Here is a 25,467-nt window from a genome sequence, read left to right on the forward strand (position 1 = left end):
AGCCAGAGGCAAGGAGTGGCTCAAAAATGCCATTTTCTACTAGTGCGCGAACACCCCTCACAGAGAGCATCACGTGTCGTCATGTTGATGCGCAGAAATTCCCGGGCATTCTACTGCGCAGCTTGGGGTACAAGGGAGCGGGTGCGCCATAACAGTCCCGGCTCATGCACTGTGCGGATCTGCTCTCTACAGCTAACCTGTCGTGTACAACGTGTGGTGTTTTTTGTGCTGCCTCGGAACCCCTGTTATTTAAGGTCATCAGGCCTGTTGTCTACTGCTGTTAAGGTGACTACCCATATTTTTGTTATTGTTGCTATAGCTTTAGTACAATGTCTGAAACATATGACCTTTATTATGTCTCTAAGGGCCAAAAAATGTCCAGGTATGAGGGGGTACCGCCCATATGTAATTATTCCCATAAGATTATGTATTCCTAGTATGCGAATTCCCAGTGCGCGAGCTCGTGCACCGCCCAATCTCTGGCGCACTATGCGAGCCCACTATATATATATATATATATATATATATATATATATATATATATATATATAATGTGTATATATATATATATATATATATATATATTATGGAGGGAAAGCATGTGGAGAGAGGGATGGAAGTGTTACTGCATGGTATCCAATATCTGACATTAAAAGGATGCTGTGTAACTTGGTACCTCTACATGTCAACACTTCGGCGCTAACACCCACCATCCATATCGAATACATGCTAGGGCTGTCTCATACAGGACTGGTGTTTTGGTATTAGTGGGGCTATTTTTACAACATGTCGGCGGGTCTTTTGGTAGATCAGTAAAGACTGCTTTTATGAAATTCAGATCCATAAACTGTTCCATGCCGTAGCGTGGATTTGAACATTGGTCCATTAGGACTGATAAGAAAAGAATGAACCTCAAATATTAAAAAAATCAGTCACAGATTTAGGTCAAAGTTCGATCCGTGTGTCATTGTGTGGACAAAACAGCTAGATCAGTTCCAGTTTATTTGACATAATTTTGGTCGTAGGACTGAGGGTTACCCAAGTGGTTGATCGATTATTTCTGAAAACTCTAGGTCAAATTTCAAGGTCAAATGGCAGGATTAACTTAAGCAGTTTTTATCCGATTCAGATCCAACTTTGTGGAACGTTTAAACATAAGGGAAAGAGAAATGGATTAAATTTTGAGAACAACCAGTCAAAAGTGAAAGTCAAATGGAAAGATCAATGGTCTCGGTCACCGGGCAGGGTCAGCTCAGACAGTTCTGATATGATTTAGACCAAACTTGTTGGATGAGTTAAGAGTCAGGCAAGGATGAAATAATTCGATTTTGTGAACAATCAGCCGAAGTTGAAGGTAACAGTTCAAAGTCAAATTTTCGAACATAGATTAAATAGCTAGCGAGAGTGCTGCGCTTTCTGAGTGCTCATTCATACCGGGGAATGTGTGAGGAGTGCATAGTGTGGATAGAGTAAGAAGTAATATGATTCGTGAAAGATTTGTAAAAAAAAAAAAAAAAAAAAAAGTATATCTGATTACTATAGGGCTGATGAGAGTATGCTGTGATGGTATGGTATCTGGCGAGTGTGGATGTAAACAGAGTAATGAAAAGACTATAAGGAACTCTAAAGATTAAAGAAATTAGGGTAAGCCAAACATGGAGGATGGATATGGTAAATGCGTATGTAAAGTGAATTATGAAAGTTGATGAGGTTTGGAAGCTGACAGAGGATCATGTTGGTTAGATCAGCTGTGTATGGAGGAGCACATGACAAGCGACTGACACCTTATTTTAAAGAAAGCAACTCGGGCCTCATACGGTGAGGGTCATGAAAACTTTTATTGGAAACTTTGGGATTATAAAAAGATCACTTTAAAAGCTGTTTAAGCAGTAATTTAGACTAGTATACGAATATAGTACTAGAATACGATTTTATTAATATTAGCATTTTCAGTTTAAAGCCTTACTTCTCTAAAGTCGAGGGTCCTAACGTTATTGACTTTCTAGACTCCCAGTGGATTGCCCTTGATGCCCTCATACCCCCTTCGCCTGACTGTCGAAATCATCATCATCATCATCATCATCATCACTAGTCCTACAAGGTCTATCTATGTATTTACCTAGGCTGCTTACCCCCAAAAAGGGGGTACCCAAGACAGGATGACACACTCCCAATATACTCATCCACACACACACACTTATTCGTATCTTAAGTCCCAAGTGGAGAAGGGACAGATCTTCACTGCACTACACAACACAAGGGTCAACTACACAGTGCAATCAGCGACATCCGCGGCAGGGCCCGACAGTAGAGCTGGTTCACCCCTGCACGTCATAATGGATCCATCCCCTTACCAGCACCTGAACTGATTAGGTGATCAGACCAAATGCGAGAGAATATCCACTCAGGGCTGCGTCACCATTTATTCATCCACAATTTCTCTTCAGTCATCCCTATTATGAGCAGCCACTCTTCCTTGCTCTACAGACATCCCTCTCGCATCTAACACTCGCCTCACACTGTCCATCTATCCTATTCGTGGTCTTCCTCACAGCCTTATACCTCTCACATCTTATCCAGTTATCTTTTTCACCAATCACTCTTCATCCATTCTCTCCATTTGCCCAAATTATTGCAACACTCTCTGCACAGCTCAATAAGCCATTTCCCGCATAACTCCAGTTCTCCTTTGCACTTAATCACTTCTCACTCGATCCATACCTGTCACTCCACACATACTCCCCGGACATCTCATCTCCATTACATTCAATCTCTTCCTCTCTGCTACTCCCATATTCGAAGTTTCAGCCCCATATAGTGCAGCCAGTACCACTACACCCTTATACAGCCTTCTCTTTACATCCATTCTAAGCAAACGACATCTAAACACTTTTTTCATTCCTCCCAGCAACTTTTCTAATTCATTCATTCTAAACTTCACGTCTACATCTATTCTTCCATTCACAGCAACATGTGACCCTAAATACTTAAAATACTCTACTTCCTCAAGCGACTCACCATTCAAAACTACATTCATCCTTCTACCATCTACCAACATCGTACACTTCATCACTTTACTCTTATTTACTCTCAATATCCTCCTTTCTCACATCCTTCCAAACTCCTCTATCAACTTTTTTTTTTTTTTAATAAGAGAACGGAGGAAGGAAAAACAAATGAATAAAAAAAATAATCCATACTCCAGATTACTGGTGTCCTCTGTTCATAAAATATCTGTAACGGTTTGATTTGAACAGCTGTGGGTTGAAATTTGGAGGGAAGCAACTCTGGGGAAGTGAGTTCCAGAGAGAATGCAGTTCGGGGGGGAATGAAAGAATTCTGATAGGCAGAAGTTCTGCAATATGGCTGAGTGACATTCCAGTCATGAGCGCTACCAGATGCCAGTGCACGAGGGAAGGCATGGAGAGGTGGCACCATGGACGCAACTTCTTCCGAGCATTTGCTATAAAAATATCTGTAAAATAATGCAAGGGAGGCAACATTCCTTCTTACTTGTAGGGGATGTAGTTTATTTGTAATGGCAGGGTTGTTAATAATTCTAACAGCTTTGTTCTGAATTTTGTCTAGTTGTTTTAATGCAATCTCTCCTCTGAATCAGTCACCAGTGCAGTATCATCAGCAAACAGTAGCTGATTCAGATCCCACTCTCTACCATCAGCATTCACCAGACTTAAACCTCCACTAAACACTTTTGCATTAACCTCCCTTACAACACCATCCATATAAATATTAAGCAGCCAAGGCAACATCACACATCCCTGTCGCAGCCCCACTCTCAAAGGGAACGAATCGCTCACAGTATTTTCCACTCTTACACATGCTCTACTACTTACATAAAAACTTTTCGCTCCTTTTAACAACCTACCACCTAGTCCATACAAGCTCAAAACAGTCCACAAAGCCTCCCTATCAATTCTATCATATGCTTTCTTTAAATCCATGAATGCCCAAAAGACATCCTTACCTTTTGCCAAATAATTTTCACACACCTGTCTTACAGCAAATCCCTGATCCACACATCCACTCCCTCTCCTAAAACCACAATGCTCATCACCATTCACTCCCTCGGTACCCTCTCTCTCTTTTTTCATCACTCTACCACACACCTCACATACAACACTCAATAGACTTATACCCCTAAAACTAATACATTCATTCTTGTTATCCTTACCTTTATACAATAGAACAACACATGCATTTCCCAGTCAACTGGCACCATACCACTCACAAAACACACATTCAGCAATCTTACTAGCCATTTTATGGTAGTTGATCCACCATTTTTCAAACATTCCACAGTACACCCTTCCATACCTGCAGCTTTCCCTGCTTTCATTTCCTTTACTACCTCCACCACTTCCTTCATCGTAATCAATGAATCATTAAACTCTCCCAACACATTTATTCCTTGCACCCTTTCATTTGCCACAACCTCAGCCTCCCTCTCCTCCTCTACATTTAACAATCTTTCAAAATACTCTGCCCACCTCTTCCTTACTGCATCCATCTCAGTTAGCATCCTCCCATCCTCTGCTTTTACTCACTGTTTTTCCCAGACTCTCCTTTTCCCACCCTCTTCACCTCCTTCCAAAACATTTTCTTATTCTGTTGAAAATTCTCAGTCACCCGCCTACCACACTCCTCATCTGCTGCTCCTTTAGCATCATGCTCAGCCCTTCTCGCCCTATTCCTCTTTTCCTTATACATATATGACGTCTCATCCTTCCCCTGCAGCCACTCTTCATATGCACGTCTCTTCTCAGCTACAACCATACTTACTTCCTCACACCACCATTCCCTTCCCATTCTCACATCACCACCCACTCGTCTCACACCAAACTCCTCTTCTTCATACCCTACCACAGCACTCTTAAACAACTGCCATTCCTCCTCAACACCACCTTCTTCCTGATCTTTCACTGCATTCCACTCGTCTTTCAGTTTCTCCTGATACTCTATCATTTTCTCTCATTTATCCAACTCACTCACTTTCAAGACCTCCCTGACACACCCAATTCTCCTAGCTCTCACCCATCTCATACCTACTCTCAACTTCCCCTCCACCAGGTAGTGATCAGACATACCTCCACCCTCCCCTCTCAAAACTCTCACATTCAACGATCTCCCGCTTACATTCCTGGGCACAACCACATGGTCCATCAATGCTTTATCAAAAACCCTTCCACCCTCCTGTCTCACCCATGTATACTTAAAAACATCTTTCTTCTCAAACAAAGTATTTCCAATCCCTATCTCTCGCTCAACGCACATCCCTATCATTCTTCCCCCATTTTCATTTCTTCCAGGCACACCATGCATACCAACGACACCTTCAACTGCCACATTTCCCACTCTAGCATTCAGATCTCCCATCATTACCACAATCACATTTGTTCCAAAACTCTGCAGACACCCGTCAACATCATTCCAGAAAGACTCCCTCTCTTTTTTATCCCCTTCACTACCAGGCCCAAATGACTCAGAAATACCCTCAACTCACGGCCAAATTTTGTTTTCACCCACATTAATCTCGATGTCACCTTCCATTCTATCACACACTGCTACATTTCCAGGCTCACTAGCACGGTCACTCCTTCTCTTGCTCTTCCTCTGTCAACAACGGACATCCTTCCAGTCACACTACCAAACTTAGATTCACCTTTCCCGTTCATCTTTGTTTCACTTAAAAAGCTAACACATCCAACTTTCTTCTCACAAACATTCTCCCAAGCTCCTCCCTTTTAGCCTCAATCGTACTACATCCACGCACATTCACAGACCCATTTTACGGGGTACGGGGATAATTAAGTACCCCTTCCCTTTCTATGCCCTGTCTCACTGTAAGAACTAAAAATACAGAGGAGGGGATCCCTAGTCCCCTCACCCCGTCCCTTTTATTAGCCATTTACGACACGCAGGGAATACGGTGATAGAATTCTTCCTAACACAACTTGGCCGCACAGCACCATCCCATCGTGCTACCAGATTGTGTCACCCCCGCCACAGAGGTGGACACCCCGTAAGGTGTCAGTTGAAAAGATATCAATAGCCTGATTTTACTTTACATATGGATAATTAGGAACAGAACTGGAATGAAAGCCATCAGAACTTTACCCTGCTTATTCGCTTGTGGAAAAACGGCCAATGACAAATATACAAACAAGATACAATTATTTTATAACACAACTTTGATTCACCCGTTTCAGATAATAAAAGGGCGACTTACTTCTCACAGTAGACAAGTTTTACTGCAGAAAAAAAAAAAAATACAAGTTTAATCAAGCTGATCTTCACTAAATTTGGAAAAAAGGAAAAAAAAATTAGTAATACAATAATCTATTTTGCGTATTCTAAGAACAATTCCCATATCCCCAGATTTAGGTCCCCATACCACCAAGGGGTATGGATATTCTCGGATAAGAACCCCTGCTCTAAAATGATTAGGAGAATTTACTTCAAAGTAATGTAGCTGAATATACAGATTCAGATGAACAAATTTCGTATAGCAAAGTGAACTAGGCTTATTTGAAAAAAAAAAAAAAAAAGCAACATTCATGACAGATAAACCTTTCTTTGTACCACATTAAAAAAAAAATGAGACCACAAAAAATATGAAACTGATGTGTATTTGATACTTGACGTTTGTGGACAATTTCATGAAGTTTGAAATGGCACTAACAGAACAAAAGCTGATTCTCAAAGAGTGACAGAATAACGATATACGCAAAATTTTAGTTTCGAGAAAAAGAAAGTAAAAGTCTGTTATAATTATTTTTTACTTTTACCATTCATTACTTCCTTCTATCTGCACTTATTGCGCTGCATATAAAAATGAGCAAGTAAACCTGCAGTATCAGCGATCTTTGCCGGCTATAAAACTCCACCGCTGGGGCATTACTGCCGCATCATTTCATTGAATAAGGTTTTATTTTTACCAATGACGGATCGCTTCCCCATTCTATAAACTTCATGAATCTTTCTTTACTTTTAAACACTTTCTTTTCTTTGGCACGCATCCCACTGATTCGTGGAAGAAAGCAAAAATCGTGAATCTCGGAATTACAGTATCCAATGTCAAGCACCGTATGATGATGTCCTTTCCTGCCTTCTTGTGGCAGCTGGTACCCAGCACCGTCATGAAGGAGGTATCAAAAGCACTGTAACTAAAAACACTGAACAGATACAAAAAAGAATCCGATTAAATTATTAAACTTATGTATGACAGTATCTGTTTTCATAAGTCAGCAACGGAGGTACAGTAGGTGACACTGAGTACTTAATTAAATGGCCTGCATTATATATATATATATATATATATATATATATATATATATATATATATATATATATATATATATATATATATGCAAAAAAATGGTAAATATGGCTGTACAACACTCAAATTTCAATAGTGTTGCCAAACCGTGAGACTTTTACTCCATTGTTTTAACTCGTTTTCACGTGGAATTGGGGGGGGGGGCCGAAAAGTTAAAGTTATATCCTTAACTTTATAGTCCACGATTTGACTATCTGGCTGATACTGTGAAATGCATCTATGATAATATGCCAATATACAGTATATATGCAGATGGTTATGTATGCAATACAGAACCAGAATTCTGGAGACCTGAATGATGACACATTACTCTGGGCATGCTGCTGATATTTTTCTCTCTACAGTCCATTCTCTTTCTTTTCTTAACCTTGCCACATTTCTTCCTTCAATGGGAAACAGATGAAGATTCTGATGCTGATGATGAGTTGTGCTTCATGCTGCCTGAAAGACATTCGATCCATCGGCAGTCGAGTACAAAATTGTGGCCAAACCATTATCATATGCTCCTCTGTACATAACTATTCTAACCTAAACAATTCCCTTTCATTTTCCTTGCCTCAGTAGACTACTGTCCATACTTTACTTTCTCCCACTCTCATTTACTATATACAGTACATCCAACTTTTTATTTACCTTCCACACTTCCCCTTACCTCAAGACTCGCTCACAAATGCCTTTTATTCACCACTTTACATAAATCCATTTTCAGTGTATGACCACAACATCCAGCACATTCTTCAAACTGTTACCTACAGGCTTTCTTAGAGCCGCATCCACACAAAATTCCTTCTGAGCATGGGCAGGAGTTCTGCATCACTATAATCTAAAGAAGTCCTCGACTCCTACCTGTCCGCATGTAGTAGGCCCACTTGTGCAAAGCTCCCACCCACAACCGTCCACACCAGCATGAATTTGTTTGAACAAGGCCTGAATCCACACCAGTCGCAAATCACAGTATTTCTGATTCGGTCCACTCTACGCACTCCACACACATTCCTCAATAACCTCATTTTCCCTGCTCTTATTCTACACTGTTTACTTTTAAGTCACGTGTCATACCAAAAGTCTCACAGTTCTCACTCCCCTGTGTTAATGTGGGCAATAGCACACATTCATGTATTATTAACGCTTTCACATTCAGACCACTGGTTAGTACAACAGTCTTCGTGGTACACATTCCTTCCCTGTGCCACACTACTTCCTATTTCCGCGGTATATCTACTTCTACGTGTTACTGCATCAAGGAACCTGTGTGTGTGTGTGTGTGTGTGTGTGTGTGTGTGTGTGTGTGTGTGTGTGTGTGTGTGTGTGTGTGTGTGTGTGTGTGTGTGTGTGTGTGTGTGTGTGTGTGTGTGTGTGTGTGTGTGTGTGTGTGTGTGTGTGTGTGTGTGTGTGTGTGTGTGTGTGTGTGTGTGTGTGTGTGTGTGTGTGTGTGTGTGTGTGTGTGTGTGTGTGTGTGTGTGTGTGTGTGTGTGTGTGTGTGTGTGTGTGTGTGTGTGTGTGTGTGTGTGTGTGTGTGTGTGTGTGTGTGTGTGTGTGTGTGTGTGTGTGTGTGCGTGCGTGCGTGCGTGCGTGCGTGCGTGCGTGCGTGCGTGCGTGCGTGCGTGTGTGTGTGTGTGTGTGTGTGTGTGTGTGTGTGTGTGTTTTCTGCTTCGGGCACTGGCCCGTTCCCAGGGGCCCAGCAGGCCTCGAACATGCCAGCTGCCTTTTCCTGTGTCAGCACTTAGGCGCAATGCCCACCGTCCATTCGGGACTGGTGCACTGTTTTAGTTGGTGTGTTTTTATGGCATGTCAGTGGGTTTTGTGGAAACTAAGTAAAGTCTGTTTTTTGCACAATGCAGTCACTGAACTGTTCCCTACAGCAGCCTGGGATCGAACTGACGTTGTTTCAGAAAACAAACGACCTTTCTAACATCTCGGTCAGCACTTCTCGCAATATACATTTCTCGCCATTCACCAGCACATCACACATAACTGCATCTTAGTATCCATAACTTTACTTTTATCCACATTTACTTTAACATGACACTCATACATGCTCACAAAACTCTGCATTTATCTACAGTGCCTCTGATCACTGTTCGCAATCAACACAGCATCATCTGCATATATTAGATATGACATATTCCATCCTTCATTAGTTACTGCCATCCCTCTCTCCACAACTAATGCAGAGCCAACACCTTTCTTTTAACTCCATCAACGTACAGCATATAATGAAGACATGAGGAGATTACATGTCCGATCCTCACTCCAACACAAAACGTTGTACCACTCATATCCACCTACTCATGCACCTGCTTCATCACAAGACTATACCATTCAACAAATTTCCATCCACACTGCACATACGTAAAACCTTCCCTAGTCACCCTGCCATATGCTTTTTCTGAATCCATAAATGCCATAAACAATTTAGTTCTTCTCATATGCTTTCTCCGCTGTCTGTCTTACTGCGCATATTTATGCACACGTCTCCTACCACTCCTAAAATTACCCTGTTCACCGTTCACCAAATATTATATTACTTACGCTTACTATAATAATATCATGTATTTTAACTTTCCTAGAAGATTGGGCAGACTTATACAACAATCATTTCTGCACTCACTTCGGTCATGTTAACTTTTGTACGAAGGCACAATCACAGCTTTCCTCTACTCCACTGGTGCTAGTCCACTCATCTAAGCTTTCTTGCGCTTTTCCAACAAACACTTTGATTCCGTTCTCTGCGATACAGTAATTAATCCCCATGCCTCAAGTGTCGTTTCGGAATGCATTACTTACATTCCTTGGGAAATGTTCCAAAACTGACATGCTTTCCCGGCGTATTCCGAATATACCTGAACGCTTTTTGTTCTTCATGGTTACTGGTATGCCTTCCTCCACAAGGATGCGTGGTTGATTCCTCTCAAGCTGTCATTATCATACTGCCTGTCACATGAATGGTTACCCGTCTGCCTGTTGTCTTTCAACATCTTGTGCCCACTCAGCCCCCCACCTGCCATTCTTGTTTTTCTATTATACGGTTATCCTATTTCTAAGGTTCGATAAATAATATGCGTGAGAATATACTCTAGGTTTAATACGTAAAGATAATTATTATAGGAAAAACACCCTTTAATGAAATTATTGCAATAAACTGGTGTAATTAACTCTTCCATGCCTTGCTGCCTCTTCCATACACAAAAAGAGTCAGAGTGTAGACTCGCCTGCATGTTTAAACCCCAAGTGCTTCGCCCGAAAATCTTCCCATAAAAAAATTTTCACTAATTTTTCTCGATGGACGCTTGTATTCTCTCTCACTCACGGTCGTTGGAAATAATTATATGCCACTTTTTTTTTTTTTACTTTGTTTACAATATTATGTAATTCTTTTATGACATGATTTTTTTTCACCGATTTTCTCTACCTGTGTATGGGTGAGGGGTGTGCATCACCAGCCTGGGCCGTTGAGATTAATCGCCTCTGCACCAGGCTTATCACCACCTGATCCCTACCCATCCCTCAGCCTTTTCAGAGCATTCTTCGCCTCTGTCAGAGTCACATTTTCAGACATAGCATTCCTTCATAGCGTCCCCCCCCCCACAACTAACAATATTAGCGGTCTAGTTTCATCATCTCCTTTCAACTGTCATACTTTTTTCCATCATCATTTTGCATTTTCACACCTTTATCCAAAATTGTTTCCTGCTTTCAGAGTAGCTGGTATTTTTCTTCACTGATGATCATTTCCCTCCTTTTTTCTCTTACAAATTTCTGCATGTGTTCTTACTCTCAGTATTCCCTACATCTTTCAGTGGAACCACTTTCATGATCCACTTTAGTAACTTTTTTCTATTATTTTTTTTCACTACTCTTCTAGCCTGTGCAGCCTACCAAGTCTGACCCCTTTATCTTTCTTACCAGTTGCTGCCCTTGCAACGCCACACACTGCTGTAGCATTCATGATTTAATACTCCTTGCAAAAATATTCACCGCAAGCACTCCACTGCTTTTCCAAATTCATTTCCTCCCACTTCATTAATCATTCCTCCTCCACTACCTTAAATTCATATTCATCTCCTTGTGTTTTGTTTTTTTCTTTTTGTTTCACGACTTTCAATAAGAATACTCCGCGTGCCCCTTATCCACCCTGCTCTCAATTTTGCTTTGCGTACCACAGTCATATGATAAGAAATGCCTCTGCTTTGTCTTCTCACTGGCCTCATGTCAACAAGCATCATTATCTCCACAAAAAATAATCAGTCTAATTCCTCTTAGCATTCTCTTCAATCTCCATACCAAGAAATTTTGTATTCATCACAAGAACTAAAGATAAAATCTCTTTCTGACAAGTATACTTAAGTCGCCGTCTACGGACTACCATTCTCACTTGCCACTCCATTATCACCCACTGTATTAATTACTGGGTCAGTGTCAGCTCTTCCATTCAAGTCTTTCAGTAAAACCACTACAGTTCCTGACCATTTGCTCCATCACTGCTTTACATCTGTCGCAAAGCTTCTTCTATATTTTCCTTACCTCGATAATTATTATAGTGTGCATATTCAATGAACATTGCCACTCTCACCTTATTAAACTCAGATTTTTATATACACACCAGACACCTTCACCATGCTGACGAGTTTTTAAAATGATATACAGGTCATTCTGCCTATCTTCAGACAGTTTTATTCAGTTCAAGGCGAACCTGTTTGAATAAAGTGATTATCCTCTTTACTTTGATGATGTCATTTTCTTCATAGGAGTATCATTTAATCAATCCTTCAAAATCTCTTAATATCTACGGGATTTTTTTCTCTTGGGATCTATTATGGAAAGATCCCACTATCATACCTGTAAAATCCACTTCCAAGAGACTGGATGTTCTAAAGCGACTTCAAATTCTCTTTACTCCTGCACAGGCGTTGCATTGTGCAGTGACATTATTTGCTCTTGTGTGTCTCGTGTGTCAGGGGCTCATCACTTTCAGCTCTACTAAACAGGGTGAAGTAAAAGACTATTCGCCTCGTCAATTCCCCTTCTCTTACTGACTCTCCTAGGCCTCTCTCATCGCCGCAGTGTTCCATCTTGATCCCTACACGATCGGTATTTCAGTGTTTACTACTCATGTGAACTGTCGGCTTGCATTCACCCTCCATTGCTGCTAGTGCGTAGTATCCGTCTGGCAACACACTGTCGCCTTCATTTTGTCTTACTGTTTCCCACAAGAATTAATCGATACTTTTAGTCAGTCAGGTATGAAACAGGTCAACCGTGGCACTGTCTTCCTCAGTCGGCATTTCCCTCTGTCTATAACCTCAAATCTTTTTAAGGCAATGCATCCAGGCATCTCGAAGTGAAAGGGTCTTACTTTACCTCGCCCTCTCCCCTCTTTTTAAGAATAATTTGCATTCGTCCAGCCTTTGGCTCGATCTTCCATGCAAAAAAAAAAAAAAAGTCTATATACGGACGATTTTATTAAAGCTTAGGAGTGGGCTTTGCAAATGCAGAGGCTGGACATACTCTTCGGTATCCCCACTACTTCCACGGGTCTTTCCTAACCTAAATGAAAGAAAAGCATTCGGGAGTCGAACGCTAATCGCCCCCCAGAATATGCTGTCGGCCATGTCCAAGATTTTGGCCATATCTTGATACCCTGAAGGTTTCGTGTTGATAGCTCAAGCTGTTCATGAAATAAAATAGCGCTGAAGGCAGGCGATAAAACTAGTTGATCTTTGGCAGCCATTTTGGTGACCTTGACCTTGATCCGGAGTGCCCATTTTCGAACTCGGACAAGATTTTGGCCATATCTTGATGCCCTGAAGGTTTCATGTTGATAGCTCAAGCCGTTCATGAGATATAATGGGAACACACACACACACACACACACACACACACACACACACACACACACACACACACACACACACACACACACACACACACACACACACAGATAGGCAAAAACATTATCGCTCCGCCTTGGAAAGGCAGGCGACAATAATATCCCCCTAAAGTTGTAAAGAAAGTAATGATAACTAAGATAAAACTACTGGTAAATTAAAGGTGAACACAATCTTTTGAATTCTGTTTTGTTCTGGCTGCCTCCGGACAAATATATTCAGCTAAAGAAAGACATGACTGACAGCACAGATTCAAATATAATAATAAAACAGGAAGGATAAACCAAAGAATACAAAGAATAATCCATACACCTGATTACAGGTGTCCTCCGATCATTTTAAAAAAATCTGTAACATTTAGACTTGAACAGCCGTAGGTTAAAGTTTTGGAGGAAACCACTCTGGGGAGGCGAGTTCCAAAGAGATGCAGTTCGAGGAATAAAAGAATTCTGATAGGCACAAGTTCTGCAATATGACAATGTTAGTGTCCGGTCATTAGGGCAACCAGATGCCAGTGTGTGCGGGAGAGGGCGTGGTGAGGTGGCACAATGGATTCAACTTCGTCTGGCCATTTGTCATATATAAAAGTATCTGTAAAACAAAGCAAGGGAGGCAACATTCCTTCCTACCTGTAGGAGAGGTAGTTGTAATTGTAGGGTTAGTAATAATTCTAATAGCTTTGTTCTGAATTTTCTCCATTTGTTTTAGTGCAACCTCTCCACATCCATCCCACAAGGTTGAGCAATATTCCAGCTGAGAGTGCATATGACTCTTGTAAATTATAGCTAACTGCTCATCACTGAAGAAGTTTCGGACTCTGTACAATAGTCCATGTTTCTTTGAAACAGTTTTAGCAAGTGATTTAACATGAGAGGTCCAGCTGAGGACATTGGTAAGTGAAACTCCGAGAATTTCAATACTTTTTGAGACAAATATTAGAAGCACTGAACATAATATACGAACCTGGCAATATCTATCTATTAGTAAATTGAGTATGGATCTGTTGACTCAGGGATTGTGTGGGTAAGACTGAAAGTAGCACTGCAGTTGTGGGCAATTGTGTGCATGTATGCACCAACGCAAGATCGCGTAAGTATAGTGAAAGAAGATTTCTGGACAAATGTGGAGGCATACATGGAAAAGTTTGGAAGGAATGAGAGTGTTTTTGATTGGAAATATGAATGGAAAAGTTGGGAATGCAAAGGTGGATGGAGTAGTTGGTGAGTGAGGAGTTCCCGCAGAAGTGGATAACAATGGCAGTGCTCCAGTGGACATTCTTGCAGGGAGGGTGTTGGTGATAGCCCATACCCTCTTAAGGCACAAAATGATCCATAGGTATACATGGCTAGTGACGAGAAGGGTCGGTGATGACTTGAATGAACAGAAGGCGATGACTGATTTTGTGTGTGTGGATGACAGAATGAGAAGGTGTGCAATGGATGCAAGAGCATAAAAAGTGGACTTTCTGACCACCGCTTGATGATGGTGAAAGTCAAGGTTCAAATGCAAAGGAGGAATATAAGAAGGGAAGGACAGGCAGGAGGAAGTAGTCCATACAACGAGGATAGATAGGTTGCAAGAAGATGGAAAAAGGCAGAATTTAAGAAAGAAGTGGAGATGTGGTTGGGTAAATATGATTTGGAGCAGAAGGAGGAGGTGGACGGTGTGTGCAAGATATTCACAGAAGAAACCTGTACAGCATGTGAGGTGGTGTGTGGGGTGAAGAGAAGACGAAAGGGGATGCAAGGAACAACATGGTGGAATGAAGAGGACAGACAAACTGTGGTGCAAAAGAAGAAAGCATATAGTGAAAGGATCAGTGGCAGGGGCGTGGAGCAAGATGAGAGACGGAAGACAGAGTTATATGGAGAGAGAAGAGAGAGGTGAAATGCTTAGAAAAAGTAAGAAGAGAGTGGATGAGGAATTGGGAAGGAATCTGAGTGTAAAGTGGAGGGTGTGTAGGAAAAAGTTCTGGAAGGAGGTAGAGTTAGACAGTGATAAAGACGTTAGTCGGGGAGTGAAAGACAAACATGGTAGATTACTATGGAGAAGGGAGAAAAAGTAAGCAGCTGGAGGGAACGCTTTAAGGAACTATTGAACACAGAAAATGAAAGTAATGTGAGTATAAGTGACTGGGGAATTGCTGGGAGAAGGAGGGAGGTGAGAAATCATTAGGACAAAAGTAGTGGAAGCAATGAAGAAAGTCAAAATGGGTAAACCCCCAGAAAACTGATGGAGAGTGTGGTGAAATGCTGAAGCACTGGGGAGAGATAGTAGTAGAATGAATATGAAAGATGCATAGATTGGCCTAGGAGGAAGGTAGAATTGGAAGTCAGGTATAATTATTCCCCAGTACAAAGGAAAGGGGGAAAAAGAAGTGTGAGGTGATCATAGGGGCATTTGTCTTCTCAGTGTAATACAAAAAGTATAAGGTAGGATACTTCTTGACAGAGTTACGGAAATAACAGAGGAAATAGTTGGAGAACAGCAGGGAGGTTTTACGAAGGGAAGAAGTTGTGTAGATCAGGTATTCGTTCTTCGGTTTTTAGTGGAAAAGTTTCTAGAGAAAGGAAAGAAATTGTATGCAGCCTTCATGGATTTGGAGAAAGCATATGACAGGGTGGACAGACAAGGAATGTGGAAAGCATTAAGATTATACGGAGTAGATGTGAAGTTGCTGAATGGCATGAAGAGTATGTATGGGGGTGCTAAGGCTGCAGTGCGTGTGGACAGTGAACTGAGCCAATTTTTCTATTTGAATGTTGGATTGAAACAGGGATATGTCATGTCTTCATGGATATACAGTCTGTATATGGACGGAGTTTATAAACGAGATACAAGGTAGGGCAGTGGATGTTGGCATGGCCCTAATGAAGGCCACGTTTGGAACCTCCCTGTACTGTTGTTTGCAGATGATACTGTATTGTTATGTGAAGACAGAGGGGAACTGCAACGCTTGGTGAATGAGTTTGGGAGAGTGTGTAAGAAACGGAATCTAAAGGTGAGTGTAGAGAAGAGTAAAGTTAAGGTCTTTGAGAGAAATGAAGGCACTGGATGTACAGTGAGGTTGGATGATGAGGAAATGGAAAATGTGAGGGTATTTAAGTACTTGCGTAGTGTGATGAGTAAGGATGGAAGTTTGGAGAGTAAAGTGCTTAAAAGCGTACAACAAGGAAGAAAGGTTGATGGTTCTTTGTAAGCAGTGATAAGAAACAGGGAATTGGGCATGACAGTATTGTGATACTTACTCTAACGTATGGAAGTGAAGCTTGGACGTTTTTGGAAGGATACAAGTCAAGGGTGAGAGCAGTGGAAATGAGCTATTTGAGAGGAGCATGTGTAGTCACATGGAGAGACAGACTGACAAATAAGGAAGTGAAGGAGCATTGTGGTGTGGCTGGATGTAACAGAAACCGTTAGGAGAAACACACTGAGGTGGTGTGGCCATGCGGGGAGGATGGAGAGCGAGTGGGTAATGAGGAGACTGTACAGAATATGAGCAAGGTGGAGGGGGGGAGAGAAGGAGGGTAAGGCTAAGAATGAGATGGAGGGATGGAGTGGAGAGGTATATGAGAGAGGGGGGGGGTGAGCTGGGAGTAGGGCAGTGAAATGGCGGGGGACAGGGCGACATGGGGGCGATTTGTTTGTGGCCACCCCTTATGGGATTAAGGAGTCTGGTTGTAGATAGATAGATACGCAAAGTTTTCCTGGCGTTAAATTATACAATGTTATTTTATCCCCATTCCATGGTCTTAGATAAGTCTTGATTTATGGAGATTGCTGTACTGAGTTGCGAGTTACAGATATTAAACTTTGTGAATGGGTGTCTAAGTGAGAATGAACTGTGAAGTGTTGAGTCATCTGCATATAAGTGAATGGAATTATGGACGACAGATATTAAAATGAATTAGGAATTGGGCTGAAGCCAGAACTGATCCTTTTTGCAAGCCGGCAATAATCGAGTGGAAATTGGAATATATATCTTCTTCTTTTACTCTTATTTTTCTGTGACTAAAATATGAGAAAATCAGAGGAACAAAAGATAATAGGCCATAGCATGGGCGTTTGGATCAGGGAATGGTGCTACACTCTGTCAAACGCTTTAGCAATATCGGGGGCTATTCCATGAGTTTCTCGATCCATGTTGGTCAACTGACTGATGGATATTATGAGTCAGGAGATCGAGTATATGCAGTGGATCTTTCATGGCGAAAACCATACTGTCTATCACTAATTAAGTTGTTGGATTCAAGATGTTTAATAATATGCTTATTAATTAGAATCGCAAATACTTTACCAAGATGTGATTGCTCTTGGTCTGTAATCCGAGGGGTCAGAGGAACTTCCTTTCATTGGACCTGGGTGGATATTGGCTTCTTTCCAAGAATTAGGGAATGAAAAGTACGTATGCATAGTCTGAATCATTTTGCCAGAACAACAGCATGTTCTGGGGAGCACTATTTCAAAACAATTGGAGGAATTCCATCTGGGCCTGGAGCTTTGCTGGTTGGTATATTGTCTAGGATGGATTTAATATATCTGGTCTGTATCTTAAGTAGAGAATTTTCAGGACAGTCAGGTTCTAGTACAGGAACGTTCTGGTTGACTTTCTCTATGGTTGAATTTGTGGCAAATGTACTGGCATGGATGTCCGCTAAGCCGCGCAGGTCAATTACAGTCTTACCATCAAAAGATTTTAGTGGAGGAATGGGTAATGACTTGTTAATATTGCAAGAAGTGAGAGTTGACCTGAAAATTCTACTGTCATTAGGATTAATTAATAGTTTGGATGCTTGTTTTTGAAGAAAGTTCGATTTAGCAAGATTAATTACTGAATTGCATGGTTTCTAGCAAGTTTAAACTGATTCAGATGCTTTTGATTTTAAGTAAAAGTTATATGACAAGGACTTTTGGGCTGTTGCTCTGGCACAATTGCTGTCAAACCATTCTGGGGAGACTGATCTTTTAGTGGACTGTTGACTGGGCATGAACAATTCCATACCGGTACCAGCTTGTTTCTACCCAGTCTCACATTAAATGTGAGACTGGGTAGAATTGATATCATTTGAGAAAAAAGACTGCTATGGCATATCAGCAAGATAATTTCAAAATCCATCCCAGTCTGCCCTAACAGAGATCCATCTGGTCACCCTGAAGGTTCAGAACGGGGAGGTTTGGGGCTACTGGCTAATGTGACGTTGATGAGATTGTAGTCTGAGCATCCAAGTGGTGACAGCGCCTCAGTCCGGTGCTGATCTGGATTATTTATCAGGAATAGGTCCGAGAGACAAGAGTTACGGTCAGGATTATCTGGTATTCTGGTTGGCTGTTTTACCAATTGCGTGCAATTATACGATTCTCCAAACAGCTTGCATTCTAGACCAGTATCGTCAGTCCTGGAAGAATGCAATAACCATTCTGCATTATGGACGTTAAAGTCACCCAAGACGGTAATTTCACTGCTAAGGGTGAGGTTAAGGTTAGTCAACTGTGTAGATATGGAGCTAAATACACTGGGTTCTGAAGAAGCACTGGGGGAGCGACAAACTACACAGATTTATTTGAAAATATTTAGATAATTTAGTTTATGTAATGAATAATCAAAATTAGCTGAAGTGAAGTTCAAAACAGTGTCAACTGCAAATTCAGATTTGATAGAACAACAGGTGTCACCCTTGCTACAGAGGTTTGTGAGATAGTAACCAGGAAAACAAAATGGGGATATGTCAGTAAAGGGAGAGATTTGGGTTTCTGTGAGGAACACGGCTAAAGGGGATATGGACTAGAGGAAAAAGTGAATGGAATTCAGATTGATACTAGAGCAACGGATATTAGTGAAATACATGGCCGAACCTACCCTTCTCCACTGACGAGCATGAAGGATGTTTAATATTTCATTTTGGAAAGACCTCATGAAGGGAAGAGGTTGAATAAGCAAGATAACATTAACACTCAGGCTAAACTGCATAAAATCTTTTGTGTGGTCATAGGAACCATGTAACAGAGTTGTCACACCATGAAAAGGTTTCTGGTGACAGTATCAACAATCACACACCCTCAGCTGAATAAACCTCTGGTGTTGGCCAGAACAAAATACAAATCCATCATGGGGAGGCAACTGATGTAGGTTTAATTTAAGAAGGGTTGTAACCAGGATATGTTTTAACCCATTAAGATTGAAAGGTCTTTCGAATACCTCACCTAACTGAACCATGAATGTATTTTAAAAGAATTAATCTACCCCACTAATTACAAAGGGGATGCTTGTGGTGGCTGTCTTCCCCTGGTGACACCGATATAACCAGACAGCTCCAGTAGCCGGATATTCAAACGTTCATCATCTCATTCTCTATTCTCAGGAAGGAAGATGGCTGACTACAGGAGAAGGGTAGTTTCAGCCTGCAGGCCACTGTGGACTGTGTTCCCGAGTAAATGACTATGGAGTCACAGCTCCACCACCACCATCACCATCTCTAACAACAACAATAATATCATCATCATCATCTTCATTATCATCAGTTAACATGGGCCTCTCCTGAGTCAAACAAAACTGTCTGTCGGTAGCAAGAATGTAACTAAAATGACGTTATACTCGTATTACTGAAATGGTTCACTGAAACAGACGTTTTACTAAGCTAGTGTGTGTGTGTGTGTGTGTGTGTGTGTGTGTGTGTGTGTGTGTGTGTGTGTGAGAGAGAGAGAGAGAGAGAGAGAATCATGGGGGGGTGGAGGGTTACAGTACTAACCGGTAATATGAGGCCTGAGAATTATGTTGGTAGGCATGGTATGGAAGATGTACCTGACGCTCCTGTACCTGCACAAGAACAGCTGCTGCACCACTCGCTGTACCCTCTCTGCCGGGGGAAAGCGGGTATAAGTAGGGGGGAAAAATCATTTGAGGTTAGGTTGTATTATTTTCTTACCTTTACGCCACAATACCGGTGCTGACGAAGAGCCTAGATCGCTGTATGTGTATGTGCTATACCGTACCTGTAGGATGGCCCCAAAGAAGCACATACTTGCTTGTGGTCAACGGGTATGCTCGGCCAGACAAATCAGGGACAACCAACAATAAAACGATAGTACAGTTGCAGATGGTACTAGTACGGAACACCGGCCCATCCCTCCCTTCGGTCGGGGCGTGCTCATCCCCCCATTTTCCCCATTGCTCATGTAAGGTTTTGGCGACGTGGACAGAGATGGTTGTGAGCGTCATGAGTTCTGGTGTGTGCCTTTGGTGGGTGTGAGGTGCGATTGTTGGGATTTGCTTTGAACATCCTGAGCCCACCTGCCGACGCCTTGAGTTTTGAGAGAGGTGGAAAGTATTGTATAACACCGTGAGGTTTTAAAGATGTGGAAGGTATTGCATAACATCATGAGTTCTAGAGGTGGAAGGTATTGTATAACGTCATGAGCTTTTAAAGAGGTGGAAGGCATTGTATAACGACGTGATAGAGTGGTATTGGATGATATTCAGTAGAGAGTGTGAGAATAAGCCAGGTGGTGAGGTGATGAAGGCTTATGGCGTCGTGATGCCGAGGCCGACGGACGGTGATGGATCTTACGTTACTGGATGATGTTCATTTTTTCTCCACTCGATTGTAATTTCACTACACGGTCAGAAAGGATGAGAGTATAAGCCCTTGTTTGTGTTGTCATCCTGTCTTTGAAATTTGCCTTAATCCTAATATCAGTGACGACACTCTTAAGCTATTCTGACTGCCCACTAACATCAAAGATTTAGGGCAGATAGAACTTCTTATATTCGATTAGTGACATGGGAGAGCCCTTTTAGTGGATAACGTGGTTATAGTAATCGATTAGTATTTTACATGCGCTGATGAAGATATTCCGCTCAAAATAGAGGTCTCTGTGCATTTTAGTGTACAATACCTCTCATGATTTTGGTAAACACTGGTGTAGATGACGCTACAATGGTTGAATGTAACGGCATTTTGATTCTGATAGCCCTTCTTATTCTTTTGAAATCCTAGAATGACATACAGTACCTCTGTGATTCAGTTCCAGCCATGATATTTAGCCTGCGGTCAAACTGTTTGTCCAGCACTGACATCAGTGCTTTCACACTGTCTGCTGAGGAAACTAATGTCTATTACAGCTTTATTTACGATAGGTTGAGCCAGCTGAATCTCATACTTATCCGTTGGCTGCACTTCAGGAGTTCCCCAGCTCACTCCCAGTAGTGATGTTTCCGTTACGATTTTTTTCTGCACCACTGTCCTTTTCGCTAGATATTACAGTGGCATCGTGATCGCTGCTCACCCTTCGTAGCGTTAATTGGTGTCTGATTCCATACAAAACCGTATCATAGTTTTCGCAAATCCAAAAAGATGAGCAAACGGAATGGTGCGGCTGACATTTCCCATACTGGAATAGGCATGCTTTATCTGACACTTGTATCACTGTGTAAACATTTTGTCTTCACCATCTGTCAAACCCTCGTTCGTGTCAGTATAACACAAGGTTAATTCCTTCAGGATACTCCCATGGATAGGTTGTGAGTGACTTCATGATGGACGTCTGTCCAAGACGGGGATAGCCTTCAAGTTTCGTTTCCTAATTTGTACTCGATCTGGCTGAAGAGATACATAAGGCCGTTATTGGTGAGGGGGATTTTACCATCATTAGACCACACTGCGATCTATCTCCTTGTGTTAACGTACCTTTAATATAAAAGTAAAGCCTTGATGGAAGGTATGGGTCCTGGTTTGAGATAACGTTGTGAAAATCGACTGACCTTTTTCAAATCGTCGTCCGTGTAAGGTTCATACTCCTGGTAACAGAATCTTCTGACTGAATCATATATTTCCAAACCTTGGCGCTAGTTGAGATGCTCCATTTATCTAAGGGGAAAAGGTTGATTTCAAATGCAGCTGAAAGGTTATATTTTCACCTCTAATTTAAGAGGCTTGTGATATTGATTCGTTAACCATACTTGAACGGAGTTTATGGATAAGATGTCCACCAAGTTTTCTCTGTCATGTACACAAACGCTGGAAAGAACATACCCTTCAAACTCGAGAAGGTGTCGCACTGAGTGAGGGCGATTCAAGAATATTTTGACATAGGGTGTCTTAATGTGAATCACATCAACGGTACTAACAATTGTCAGAAACCCTCTAGAGGTCAACCCATCGTTTGAACAGGCTAATGGCAACAGTTTCTGGGTACGTACAATGCAGCTTATTAAATACAGCATTCTTGCGGCGAGGATTCCTGTTCTCTTGTTACCAATGTTTATTCCTGACGAGATTAAATTGATAATATGTAATTCTGAAATATGAATCTCTCATTATGAGTGACGTGAGCACCTAGAATAGCTAGAAAACTAGTAGCCTCTTTGTTAATCATTAGTCTCACTAGTCTGCATTATAGTACTGGCTGTTATGTCAAATACATTTTCAAGACCGGGGAGTGGGAGTTTATTTTGTATTAACAAATTGAATCTCATAAGCTTCAGTCGAGAAGGAAAGGCGACAGTAAACTCTTCACCCCCATATTCACAGATCCAGTGGTGGTTGGAATCGTTGATGATTGGAACCGAATGGTACAACAGAAGTGACTATCGAGGTGAATGGATGAAGACAAGTTGCATTTAAAGTTGGAAGTAGTGAATTGCTGGTTAGCACGATACTTTTGGATTCGAGTCTCATTTATTATAGACATAAAAACCATAACCTAATTCCTCAACTTTGGGATAGTAACTTTAAGCTACAGCATGCACTTTTTTGTATTTTTTAAAAGTCTGAGTGTGAGAGACCTTAGATTAGGATTAGTCACTGGCATGTATATCCCACCCAACATCACCCAGTTAAGGGCAGCAATTGGGGTCTACGTAGGGTATTAGCAATCTTGACTTAGTACGGTCAGCAAGTATTGTATTAGCGATCTTAACTTAGGGTTAGTAACCTTAACCTATGTATGCGCTTTTCTGTATTTTGGAGGGGTTAGTCATCTCAACCAAGAGTTAGTAAACTTAACCTAATCATGCTTCAGCTTATCATCTTTCTCACATAATGCCACATTATTAATCGGGGTCTTGTAGATCTCATGAAGTTTAATCCAGATAACATCAACTGAGCAGCTGAGCACCTCACTCTCAAAAAGAGCTTTCTTATAATCCCAAGTGGTCAGACAGTGCTTAATAACTTGCATACTTACACTTTCGTCTTCTTCACTTCCTCATCACTGCCAAAATTCTGAAAGTTTCGCTGTCAAACCAACGAATTCTACGATTGGTTTCCCAGCATCTCATTCTTTACTCTCCTCATGTCATTTTCGTTCGAGAAGAGGCTCTGATCTGCGGGGTAGTTGGAGGTGACAAAGAGATTTAACTGCTTTTCAGTGACCTTGTACAAGTCATCCGTTTGTACGTGACAACATACGGAACCCGTATCATTGAAGAAGAACTATGCTCTTTCATTATAAACATTTTTCATGTATCCATAGTGGAAATCCTAATTTAAGGTCTTGCTCAGCTCAAGGATGGGCATGCCTACATAAATCGGTTTATTACACATCAGCTTCGTCTTCTTTGAATGGATGGCTATCAAGTTCACTGTGAAAATTTTGAAGCCCTTAAAGTTAGGTTTGTTAATAAGTTTTGTGCTTGTTCTGGGCTTTTTAAGAACTCTACAGTACATCTACCCGGTTCCTGGTGCTCTCCAAGGTCTTACCAAAGACCGAGTTGTTCATGAGTTTGTAAAAGTCTTTTTTGAACTCATTCCTAGCTTCGTTTCGTTTGGGGGTATTTAACCCATTGTAGGACTTCATCCGCGGACTCTGATCAAACTTTAATCATCTGATGTACTTTTTTGGTATAAGTCTCCACTTCAAGCATTGTTTTAAAGCTCGATAATGATGAAAATAGGTCTTCTTGTCATACTGATTTAGCAAGAGCTTACTAACTTTATCACCTCGACCTTCTCTGCTGCTACGGGACAGTCATTATGGTGGCCGTGTAGGTTCTGGGGGTACCATAGGTCAACCTCTATGAATCATTGGGCATATGCCCTATTGTCTAAATTGTCTATCTCTTCCACCCACTTGAAGTTGCCTATGGGTAGGTGCTGATTCTCTGCCCAGTCATAAAGATTGTAGGCATCATAGTAGCAATGAAGCTATTAGGCTCTGTTAGGTCGTATCTCACCCACAGCTGGATGTTCAGCCTCTAATAACGTATCTGTGGGTAATTTTTATTTTCATGTGTCCGACTCTGGGCATAAGCTTCACAGCCTGCTCCTAAGGCCCAGTTGTCCTCCTACATACCATACACTTCTACATGTCACCATTTCGGTGCTAACACCCACCGTCCATATTGAATACATGCTAAGGCTGTCTCATACAGGACTGGTGAATTGGTATTAGCGGGGGTATTTTTACAACATGTCGGCGGGTCTTCTGGTAGATCAGTAAAGTCTGTTTTTACTAAAGTGAAGTCTCTTTTATCCGAAAATAATGGGACTTTCAGAGTTTCGTTTAATCGATTTTTTCGGATAAAAGATACTGTAATGATATGTAGGATACAAGGGAACAGTATTGTACTCACCCATCACCCATTTCTGGCGACGTCTAGCCCACCACCACCAGCAGCACCCCAAAAGCCACTCAACCATCACCAAAACACTTAATACACTGTAATAACTACGTATGTAACTGCACTTTTGTAACGTTGGGTGGGAGGTAAATTGGTATAAACTAACGATAGTGGCGCGAAACAAGCCTTTCGTATTTATATTTTCGGATAGATTTCAGAGTTTTGCGGTTAATCGAAATGAGAACATTTTAGTAAAACTTACGGTTAATGGCATATTACGGTTAAAAGAATTTCGGATATAAAGAGACTCCACTGTACATTCATATCCTTAAACTGTTCCCTGCCCCAGGAGGGATCTGAACCTGGGTCCGGTAGGACTGCAGGCCACCTCTCTACCGACTGAGCTACCACCTCCCCATAATGCTTCTTTGAATATCCTTCTCCGCCATCAGTAGCATGTCAGGGTCTTTGATCAAGTCTAGTTCAACTCCCGCGTGCTTGAGCAGGGCATCCCACGACAGCCTTGGTGAGATGAAGTAATGAGCAAAATCCAACTCGTACGTCTTATGTAATTATCTCTGAAGTTCTCAAACATATCAGCTAATAACAGTATCTGTATCAGATTCAACACAGGACGGTCTTTGAACGTCTTGCATCGTAATGTC

At 41.5% G+C, this 25,467-nt stretch overlaps 1 protein-coding gene across 1 annotated transcript in view; it reads right to left on the reverse strand.

Annotated features, from left to right (window-relative positions):
- The window catches only part of LOC145401699 (carbohydrate sulfotransferase 1-like), a 40,221-nt gene that overhangs the window by 3,347 nt on the left and 11,407 nt on the right, over window positions 1–25,467 (reverse strand). Inside the window, exon 3 of the mRNA XM_080273881.1 lies at window positions 19,992–20,099. Coding sequence (XP_080130007.1) covers window positions 19,992–20,099 — 108 coding nt within the window. The remainder of the gene's footprint in view (window positions 1–19,991; window positions 20,100–25,467) is intronic.

The sequence above is a fragment of the Coenobita brevimanus genome, chromosome 56 (genome assembly GCF_032717465.1).
Source record: "Coenobita brevimanus isolate Jiangsu-jjx chromosome 56, ASM3271746v2, whole genome shotgun sequence".
Classification (NCBI taxonomy): Eukaryota; Metazoa; Arthropoda; class Malacostraca; order Decapoda; family Coenobitidae; genus Coenobita; species Coenobita brevimanus.